The 11,221-nt window shown below is 42.8% G+C and overlaps 3 protein-coding genes across 4 annotated transcripts; 2 read left to right on the top strand and 1 right to left on the bottom strand.

Moving 5' to 3' along the window:
• The first annotated feature begins 1,356 nt into the window (after positions 1 to 1,356).
• LOC134187544 (uncharacterized) lies at positions 1,357 to 4,086 on the top strand. Of its 2 annotated transcripts, XM_062655693.1 has the most exons (8): positions 1,362 to 1,732; positions 1,797 to 1,856; positions 2,470 to 2,809; positions 2,870 to 2,972; positions 3,041 to 3,354; positions 3,418 to 3,451; positions 3,512 to 3,610; positions 3,697 to 4,086. In XM_062655693.1, the coding sequence occupies exons 3-8, from the start codon at positions 2,528 to 2,530 to the stop codon at positions 3,759 to 3,761; spliced, it is 897 nt and encodes a 298-aa protein (XP_062511677.1). In that variant the 5' UTR covers positions 1,362 to 1,732; positions 1,797 to 1,856; positions 2,470 to 2,527; the 3' UTR covers positions 3,762 to 4,086. The 2 variants fall into 2 exon arrangements, with proteins under 2 accessions (XP_062511676.1, XP_062511677.1); XM_062655692.1 differs by having other exon boundaries at positions 1,357 to 1,732; positions 1,797 to 2,809.
• Positions 4,087 to 4,246: 160 nt separating this feature from the next.
• Positions 4,247 to 11,197, top strand: LOC134187749 (lysM and putative peptidoglycan-binding domain-containing protein 2-like). Its single transcript, XM_062655899.1, has 3 exons — positions 4,247 to 4,425; positions 7,035 to 7,273; positions 10,969 to 11,197. Exons 1-3 carry the CDS (start codon positions 4,261 to 4,263, stop codon positions 11,195 to 11,197), a joined length of 633 nt encoding a protein of 210 aa, XP_062511883.1. The 5' UTR covers positions 4,247 to 4,260.
• Positions 4,914 to 5,849, bottom strand: LOC134188083 (uncharacterized). Its single transcript, XM_062656273.1, has one exon. It carries the CDS (start codon positions 5,602 to 5,604, stop codon positions 4,951 to 4,953), a length of 654 nt encoding a protein of 217 aa, XP_062512257.1. The 5' UTR covers positions 5,605 to 5,849; the 3' UTR covers positions 4,914 to 4,950.
• Positions 11,198 to 11,221: the final 24 nt, after the last annotated feature.

The raw sequence follows: 11,221 nt of genomic DNA, 5'->3' as shown, positions 1-11,221 counted from the left end.
CTGTTCACTGATGCCTCGCTCACAGGCTATGGTGCTTTGTATGGCGATGTCTGGCTGTTGGGTAAATGGCTTGGAGCACAACTCAACCATCTGATAGCTTGGAAGGAACTTGCAACGATCATCATAGCCTCTCTCTAACATGGGGAGACCAGTGGAAGGGCAAGAGAGTCTTATTTCATTGCGACAATCAGACGATAGTCTATTTATGGCAAAGCAGCAGTTTCCGTTCCCCAGCCATCATGGGTCTTTTATGGCGATTGTTCCTGATAGCAGCAAGGGCAACTTTGCTATCAGACTGTCACATGTTCCAGGCACTGATAACAGTATTGCTGATGCCTTGTCTCGTTCACAGTGACAAGATTTTGACAACTAGCCCCACGAGCCCTTCCTGTTGCAACTCCAGTTCTGCAGCTTGCCCTGGATCTCTGACCGCTGAGGCCCACTACTTTATGCAGCAAGGGGTGGCAGCATCTACACGTAGAAGCTACTAAGTCGGCCTCAAGCGCTACCTTACATTCTGTGTGATGGGGCATCTTACTCCGTTCCCTGTCTCTGAAGCACAGATGATGGACTTCTCTCTGCCTTTATTGCACAGTCGGCCAGCTATGCAACCATCAAGGTCTATCTGGCAGGAATCCGTCTGGAGCACATTGAAAGGGGGTTCTTACACTTGTTCAATGACATGACGGTGGATGTCCTCCCCAGCCTAAAAAAGTCACTTTGTAATGTATCGGTCATGAGCTGTTATGACATTTGTCTGATGTGGTCGGCTTGTACACTCGCCTTCTTTGGTTTCTGGTGTTGCACAGAGTTTGTAGCGACTGACTCGAGACGTTTCTCGGACACCGACTTTTGACGCTCCGATGTTACCGCTTCAGGCAATGGTTTTCTTGTGTTTTTGTGCAGCTCCAAGACAGACCCATTCCATCTGGGCCACACCGTTTGCATTTGTCCATGTGGGCATTCTGTATGTGCAGTTTGAGCTCAACACCATTTTCTGGCAATTTGTGAAGGCACTCTTTGTGAGCCATTGTTTCGACATGCTGATGGTGCCTACTTAACTCGCAGATTGTTTACAGATCGTTTACCACTCGTCTACATTCACTGTTACATGCAGCCAGCATTGAGGAGACACTTTACACGGGTCATAGCATCCGTATCGGTGCAGCAACAACTGCTGCAGCTGCGGGTATGCCCCCTTGGTTGATCCAGATGTTGGGTCGCTGGTCTAGCAAATGCTACCGACACAATGTCCGCACCTCAGCGGATACAGTCAGGGGAATGCCTTTGCAACTGGCAGCCAGATCTGCCCATGGTGCTTCGGCTTGGTGCCCACTTGCTTGAGAGTTGCATTTGGGTCTTGCAGGCTGAGCTCTGGAGGAAATGTGGGGTACGGTTACGTAAACGACTTCAGCCTTACAGTCTGGGCGAGCTCTACTTGGTTTGGAGCCTGGCGTCTTAGGCGGTTCAAGAAGCCCGGCGCTCTGCGCGGTTTAGAACCAGCGTTCTGGTTCAGATGTGTTTTGTGTTTGGCGCTCTGGACGGTGTTGTCTGTGATGTGATTGATCTGGCGCTCTGGATGATCATATGGTCCAATGTAATTCGGCACTTTGTCTGTACTGTACCTTTTACTGTCAACCTCTTCCAATGCAACCCAAATTGCATTGCAACGGTCTGAAGCATGGTGTTCTCGCGGCATGGTGTTAATGTGAGATGACGGCAGTCAGTGCAGGTGAGATATTGTCATAACGATTGTTTGTATGAGTGAAACTGTAACCGAATTTGTTGTGTTCTAGGCAACACAGACAGACAGTCATCAAGTTCATTCTGTGCAGAGTCGAGGGACAGTCAGATAAGTATGGTTTATTGCCTTGAGTTTTAGTATTTTAGCCTTATTGTATTCCTATATCAAGGGTTTTCCGAGGATTGAAAAGTAGCCTGGTGCTTGGGGGAGTGGTTTATTTGAGTGGGCATGGCCTCAAATATTTTGACCCTTGAAATTACTAGTAGTTCTGATGTAATCATTTATAATCTACTGTAAATGTAATAGTGCCTCTCGCCACCATACAGTATTGTGCGTCGGCTTGTTTCGGCTCACTTGCGCATGTGACCTCGAGCTCCTCATGTTTGCATCATCAAGTCACTTCTGAAGTATTATGACTTGATGTGTCCATATTTTGGACTGGATGGCAATAGTTTGGAATTTTGCAGTGATCAACAGGATTACGTCAACTTGAAATTCCAGTCTATTGAAAATGAAGACGAGTCACAGTGTCAAGCATATTTTGTGCCTTGCTTGCTACAGAGAGAGTCTTCACTCTTATCTACAGAGATACCCTACAGTCATAAGACTGTTGCTCTTATTTTACATTCTAGTAATATTCGTATGTCTAAGCCTTTATTCTACCGTCTACTCACTCGGTTGGCAAATCGATTTTGTTGTTTGCCACAATTGTTTCAGAATGTTAGCTACTTCAGGGTTTATCACCACAAGCTGGAGATTTCATTAGACAAGCACAGTTTGCAGATGATTGTTTACACTGACCACAAGGATCCTCTTCCAGCAGTATGTGCTCTTGTCAAAGATTTTATTGTCACTTCAGTTGACGAAGCTAAACAACAAGGCATGCCAGGATTAAAGCTGCAACTAGGTTACATGTGGAGCAATGCAGATCACATTGGAGCTGATTCTGAATTTGTGTCTCTGAAAGGATGGAATCATTTACCAGAAACCGTGTATGTTAAATCAGTGGACAAGGAAGTCAGACTTTCAGAAACCCTACATGCTTGGTTTCCTGCAAACAGTGAGGTTAGTTATAATTTATAGAATCTCTACAATACTTTTATTATCATCTTGCTTCTGATTTAGTTTGCTATTCTTTTGGAGCCTAATATGTACTTGGCACCTGATACAAAATTGCTACATTCTGAGCAACGAAAGAGTTTAGTTCAACGCCTTCAACTCTGTCCAAGTAAGCTATTTGGTATTGCTGTGTTACACTTGAGTTTACGATGTTGTATGTGCACATTTGTGATTCAGTACAGTCAACCACTCCAATTTCTCATCTCCTGAGTGACACTCATGTTCATGAATGTCTTCAAAAGGTAGCTGAAGTTATGGATAAAGAAGAGGATGTAATATGTGACGACTGGAGGCGTTTGTGGTGTGACCTACTTGAACGACCTTTCAGTGAAGAAATGAAGACGAAGATTCGAGAAACTGCAAGTCCAACTCTCTATGTTTTGGGAAAATGGATACGCAAGTTAACATCAGCAACTGTTGGCAAACTGATGTCACGTCTCAGTGCTATTTATCGAAATGATGTGGCAGAAATTCTGATGAAATACTTAAATGTAAGTGACTTTATACTGCTGTGAAAAGTGGATGTTGTGAATGCAAGTTGCTCATATCTTCAGGAAGGAAACTCTAAGTTAAGGACAGTCACTGCAGGTCAGACGTCGTTTTAGTGTGTTTCTGAGTGAAACTGCAACCAAGAGTGTCGTGTCTTAGACAACACAGATAGACAGTCTTCCGGTGCATTTTCTGATGCAGACATGTCCGAAGCATCTACACTCAACTTACTTCCTCAACTTCATGATTCTTTGTCTGGTAAGTAAGCAGATTATGTACAATAGAATGAATGTACCGACAAGGAGCTAGTGGCTGTAGCTAATCATGTTTCTGCTCGTTGGCAGCAATTTGTTTCATTTTTGTCACCCACCTATTTTGCAATGGCCAAAATAAAGGTTATAAAAGATGAAAACAGAGATGACATCTTTTGCCAGTGTCGAGCAGCATTAGAGATGTGGACAAACAACTTTACAGACAAAGCCAATCGGCGGTCTGTAATTCAAGCAATGTGTGAGATTGGCTACAGATCTCAATCAGTAGCAGTTTTTGGTCATGACTTGGTACAGCATGTGTGTCCATCATAATTGTATATTAACTCAAATGTATTATTGCTATAGGGTTTCTATTAATATCAAATCATTTTATGTTGCATAGTAATGAATGGATGAAATTACACTCTAACTGGATACTATTGTATTGACAAATAAATTTTGTTATACAAAACGTAATGCAAATGTTTACACACAACTGTATTTATGTCAATTGTCTGCCCAGTCAACATACAGCCTCGTTGCTAGGCATTTGCCTCCCTTTTTTGTGCAGCTCTCGCGCGTCAAGAAAGGCGTCACAGGCGTGTCACAAAAATACTCAAAACTAACGCGCGCTACGCCATTATACCCGATCAGGCGATGTCTCAAAAGTCGTTGTTTTCCGAAGTGAACAGAACATCTAGAACGTCGTACGGCAGTACGAGAGGTCAATATCCTCCCGTAGCCGATCGTCACGGCGCCGTCGAGCACGAACTCGAGCCGGGAGACAATTTAGCGGGATTGTCATTGAAATATGGCGTCACGGTGAGATGCGAGCGTTCGTGTGTGTGGTAAACGTGTCGTGTGTGGTGTTGGAGGTCGTGGGGGTGCGACAGGATGTTTTATTGGGAGTTCGTCATTGGCAGTAGTGTCACGTGACTATGACATGGCAGCAGGAAATGTCGACACACGAAAATAGAGAAATAGAGATAGAGAGAGACACGAAGACGGATGAAAAAGTGAAGTAGGGGCACATTCGTATGGATGGAGAAGAGAAAGTTACAGACAGACAGACAGACAGACAGACATGTATACGTATGTATAGACAGACAGATGGATTGAGAGTCTGATATACAGATGGATAGACAGACACATAGACAGACAAGCAGACAGATGCATTAACAGACAGACACACGGACACACAGACAGAAGGATTAACAGACGGACATACGTATAGACAGACAGATGGATTGAGAGTCAGATAGACAGACGGATAGATAGACACGTAGACAGACACATGCACAGGCCTCTAAGCTTGCATTTTCCGCTGCTGGCCATTGGCGACCAGGCCTAAACTTTTGGTCGCCAATTAGAAATTTTACTCGCCAGCCACTCCCACGCATACCTTTGGCTCAATTCCAAACCGTTCTTCCGTTGCAAGTCCAACAGAGGACGAAACTTTGTAAATGGCAGTTCCTCCTTAGCTATTGCGTACGCTGTGTTGATCTTTCCCAGCAGATCTACCATCTCCCTACCGTCACTGACGGCTTCTTGAGTTTCAAACCCTACCTGTATCGTTGCTCCTCTTTTCATCCCAAGGGCAGAGTCTCTGCAACTAATATGCCTCTTGCTTTTACCATGGGCAGTTACTGTTTCTCGTTTAAAGGTTGTCACGCAGCCCTTCGCAAATTCTGTGCTTCCTGCTTTGGCAGGAAAGGCACTGCAGTAAGAGCACGTCATAGCGCCGTTCTCATAACGCAACCAAGAGAACTCGTTCAGCCACCTCGGCTGAAAGTTTCTTTTCGTCTGTCTGCTGGATTCAGGCACACTTTCACTGCATGTATCGCTAGCACGCTCCAATGGCTCGCTGTTGATCATGACTCGGACGGGGGACGTACCGCTAGGAGATTGTGGTCTGTCTTGGTGCTCCTCTGTTTCATCACGCGGCTGCTTTGATCTTGAACTGCTGTTGAAGAAGTCTTCTATCCCTCGTACGCGCTTCATTATTGTACACTACACGTGCCGTTGCCACCAGTGACCCGGATGTGGCTCGGATATACCACTGCTATTAGTGCACGAGCAGGATGCGGAAACGTTCGGGTTGGCTATACACATGTAAGATCGTATTCCCTCGTGTCGCCAACGCCCATTGAGCAAAAAAAACGGACGGCGCCACTGGCTCATGTGACGGTTGGTCGCGATTGGCGACTTACTTCTATGATCTGCTCGCCAAGTTGCAGATTTGGTCGCATTTGGCGACCAAAACAGTCGCCACTTAGAGGGCTGATGCATTGACATACAAACAGAATTTGAGATAAGCAGACAGACAGATGCACATACATGCATATGTACGTACAGACAACAAACCCTTGGAGTTAGACAGACAGATAGACAGACAGATAGACAGACAGATGGATTGAGAGTCAGATAGACAGACAGATAGACAGACACATAGTATGATAGACAGATAGATGCATTGACAGACAAACAGACAGACAGGTGCACATACATGCATATGGACATACAGACAACAGACACTTAGATTGAGAGTTAGACAGACAGACGGACGGACAGACAGACAGACACACAGACAGACAGACAGATGGAATGACAGACAAACAGACAGATAGATGGATTGACACAGACAGATGGACAGACAGACAGACAGCCTGATAGACAGACAGACAAACAGATGAATGGATTAAAAGTCAGATAGCCAGACAGATGGATTGATATAAAGACAGACAGACAGATGGACAGACAGACAAACAGATACACGTACATGCACATGGACATACAGACAACAAACACTTGAATTGAGGGTTAGACAGACAGATAGACAGGTGGGGTTGACAGACAGACAGACAGACACACACACACACACACACACACACACACACACACACACACACACACACACACACACACACGCGCGCATTAACAGACTAACCGACAGACAGACACACAGACAGACATGTGTATGTACATACAGACAGACAGATGGATTGACACACAAACAGACAGACAGATGGATTGACACAGACAGATGGACAGGCAGACAGACAGACTGATAGACAGAAGACATATAGACAGACAAACAAACAGACGAATGGATTAAGAGTCAGATAGACAGACAGATGGATTGACATAACAACAGACAGACAGATGGACAGACAGACAAACAGATGCACGTACATGCATATAGACATACAGACAACAAACACTTGAATTGAGGGTTAGACAGACAGATGGACAGATAGACAACATTGACAGACACACTGATGGCCACACACACAGACAGACGGATTGACAAACAAACAGACAGACAAATGGATGCAACACCAAACACACACAGACACACGACTGCCCGAACCTCAGAACTCCATTAACCCAAAATGACTGCAAATCAACTTCTAACTCAATTTGACTTGCAGGTTGAAGACATCAAACGCGTCAACAAAATATTTACCAACGAGAGTATATTTGTAAGGAAGACGGTACTCATACCGAGATCAAGAGAGAGTCTGTCAAAATCGAGTTCTCCCGCTGCGTTTCGAAAATCGACTGAAATAATGTCGGACGATCGACTGGATGTGAACTCTTTTCTCGCCAACATTGATCGACAGTTAGAGGAGACGAAGGAGGCGGTGAACAAGTTGGAAGCTTCCGGAAGGTAAGACTTATAGATTAAATAAATAATAAAAATTAATTAATAAATAAAATAAAAATATATTACAATTTTAATTGACATGAAAAAGACTCACTTAGCTCACCAACAAACAAACAAACAGACAGGCAGACAAATAGACAGACAGACAGACAGACAGAAAAACAGACAGACAGGCATGCAGGCAGACAGAAAACAGACAGACAGGCAGGCAGACAGACAGACAGACAAACAGAAAAACAGACAGACAGACAGACAGACAATTTATTCTCATACAGATTCTACTTGTACATATGCTAGGATTTTTTAAATACAAATCAGTCCTTGCAAACAACAAAGTCATTAACTAATGGACTTGACTTTGAATGTCAAAATCAAATAATCTATCTAAATCACCAATTAGGTGACAGTTTTTAAGTTTTCAAAGGATAACTTTGGCATTGCATCTTTGCAGAATTGTAGAAAATCTTTTTCTTCAATAAGTCATGAACATGGAAGCATTAAAATTGGCTTCTGGATTTGCTGACTGTTGTGACAAATGCTGCAAAAAAATTCTCTGCCTTTGTGTCCCACCTCCCATAATGTTCTATCACAAGAGGAACACATCTTGATACATATCCTCCTGGAACAAGCTCTTCTGAATATTTTTCATTTTCTTTTCTTCTTTTGTCGTGGCAGCATGACCATTTTCCTTGCTAGCCCTTCTAATAATGTCCTGACTCCACAGTTAAGCCAGGGACACATCAATATCCAAATTCTGTTTAGTATTTGGATCAAACACTGTAATGTGTGGACGGTGTTCAGTATTGATGTATTGATGTCTTGGTTCTGTTTGATGGGGAACGTGAAGGTCAGACATGCACTCACTCTACCCATTTAAGACTGAATTGTGAGACCACACAGTTCACCCTATATTTACAGGTTAAAAGATGGTATCCGTATTCATCCAAATTATGACCACAATCACACTTTTTAATCCAGTTGGTGAAAAGTAGAGCCACTCCCAACCTCAGGTAAGACGCTAAAGAAAATTCAATTGTTTTTAAAGCGTGCTTAGCAGAAATGGGGATGACATCCAGCCATGCACCAGCCCCTCGTCCTTGCAGAGATCTCATTCGTGCTACATCTCTATCAGACTGTGCTTGTATAATAATATCAGTAGCACTATCACTGGCAATCAGACAGACAGACAGACAGACAGACAGAAAGACAGACAGATGGACAGAAAACAGACAGAGAGACAGACAGAAAGACAGACAGATGGACAGAAAACAGACAGAGAGACAGACAGAAAGACAGACAGAAAAACAGATAGGCAAACAGACAGACAACAGCAAAACACAGAAACAGTCAAACAAAAACAGCACACACACACACACACACACACACACACACACACACACACACACACACAAACACACACACACACACACCAACAGACAGACAAGCAGGCAAACAAGGATACAGAGAACACAACAAACAAACAAACAAATAAACACGCATGCATCACAACATACACAGACAAACAACCACATAATATGTATGCATCTAATACATATGGATTGTTTGTTTTGTATGTTGTGATGCATGAGTGTTTGTTTGTTTGTTTGTTTGTCGTGTTCTCTGTGTTCTTATTTGTCTGTCTGTTGGTGTGTGTTTGCTCTTTTCTTTGTCTGCTGGTGTGTTTTTGTTTTGTCGGTTTGTCTGTCTGTCGGTTTCTATGTATGTCTATATGTATGTATGTATGTATGTATGTATGTATGTCCTATCTGTCCGTTTGTCTGTATGTCTGTCTGTCTGTTTGTATGTCTGTCTGTTTGTTTGTCTGTCTGTCTGTCTGTCAAATTTTCATATATTTTTATACATCAAAGCTAATACAGGTGAAACTAAAGTAACAGCTAATGAACAACAAGTATCACAACTACAATTACAATTACACAAATAACAAGTAGCATTAAAAAGCTCCCCTACGGAGCCTACAAACCAAAATTTAGTTTACTGAATTGAAAGTTAAACAACATCTAGACTCTGGCCAGCTTTCTGTCCATATGTTACTCTCGTCATCTTTCTAACCAACAACGAGGCATTGCAATGCTGAAGTTGTACTGACAAACGTCTTCTCCAATGTGTCTTGAAATCTGAGGGATTGTTTCTTTCTTCTTCATCTCTATATAGTTTGGAAAGTTTATTGAGGAACGTTGATGCTTCTCCCCACCCACCAAAGTGTTTGAAAACTAGTGGAAGGAGAGAAGACATCAAACATAGCAAATATTCTAAAAAAAGAGCAGTTGCCTGGAGGGTAGACTCCTACCCTTATCTCCTTCTTGCTGCAGCTCCATCCATATTTGCTGCACTTTGCAGAATGTCTTGGCTCTAGGGGTGTGCAAGGGCCACATCAAGCTCAACATTTCCCCCACATGTTGAGTCAAACACAACAATGTCTGCTCTATTGTTGGATGTAGTATATCTATCTTTTGGTTCGATTTGATGTTGGCATTGTAGACTGCTGAGGCATTCAGACCAGCACAAAACAACAGAATTGTGATACCAAACTGGGCCTCCACCCATTTTGCATGTTAGTAAATGGTACCCTTCAAGATCTAGTGACTTTCCACATTCACATTTAGTGGCCCAAGGTGGTAAAGACAAAGGTAGACCCAATCTGAGAGAAGCCGCCAAGACAAAATTGCCAGATGAAAGTGCAAACTTCTCTGAAGATGGAATGGAATCTAACCATGCTCTTGCTCCTTTACCTCTAATTGAACGCAATCGTGCCGCATCTCAGTTAGAATCAGTTTCAATCAACTGATCTGCTTTTGATTGTACAGATTCTGTCGTACAACTTTTTTGTGTTAGGCAACAAATCCGACAACTTGGAAATATCTTTGAGATGGTGTTGTAAAGTTAGCCCAATATCACTTGCATGGTTAGATGATGTCACTAGAGAGTTGACTTGATCTTGAAGAACAGGAAAATGATCAGGCAATAGCTTAAGAGAATGTGCCCAGCTGGCAACAAAAGCAAAGGGTGCCACTTCGTTTAGGGAAGTCATACCAAATCCTCCTAGTCTTACTGGCAACGTTGCTTGCTTCCACATATTTCCACTGATGTTAACATTTCCTAGCAAACGAGAGAAGGTAGATTTTGTTTGCTTGTTGTGGATAGTAGCTCTCTGTTTCAGTGTTTCTGGACATGTTCCTCTTGCTAAGTGATTTAGCCGTGTGGTATGACAGTATCTAAGAAGCAACATGGATGCTTGCACCTTATCCAAGTCAACAAGCTGTCTACAAAGATCATTCCCTTTTTTTTCAATAGTGGAACGTGCTTTGTCTGTCTATCTGTCTGTCTGTCTGTCTGTCTATCTGTCTGTCTGTCTGTCTGTCTGTCTGTCTGTCTGTTTGTCTGTTTGTATGTGTGTCTATCTGTCTATCTGTCTGTCTGTCTGTCTGTCTGCCTGTCTATCTGTCTGTTTGTCTGTCTGTCTGTTTGTCTATCTGTCTGTCTGTCTGTCTGATTGTATGTATGTATGTCTATCTGTCTGTTTGTATGTATGTCTGTCTATCTGTCTGTTTGTTTGTTTGTTGGTAGGCTAAGCGAGTCTCTCTTTATGCCAATTGAAAGTTGTGATATAATTAATTAATTAATTAATTTTTGTATGTCCATATATGTTACATCATCTAACATTTCATTCCCTTCTACAGTCAACTACTCGTCGCGCTTGGATTAGACACAAACGAATCATCAGCAACATCATCGAGTCACGAATTCTCTTCACTTCCAGCAAGAGTCAGTCCTCCCCGATTCCATCGCACGGAACTTGACCAAACGAATCAGATTCAACTCTCAAACGGACACAACAGGAAGAAGAAGAAGAAGAAGAAGACAGCGATGACAAATTGGGAGACAGAAGACGATATATTCGAGTTATGATCAGTTGTATTGTATATTACACAC

This window comes from Corticium candelabrum, chromosome 12 (assembly GCF_963422355.1).
Source record: "Corticium candelabrum chromosome 12, ooCorCand1.1, whole genome shotgun sequence".
NCBI lineage: Eukaryota > Metazoa > Porifera > Homoscleromorpha > Homosclerophorida > Plakinidae > Corticium > Corticium candelabrum.
The sequence above is the reverse complement of the archived record's forward strand: the minus strand, read 5'-3'. Positions and strand labels throughout refer to the sequence as shown.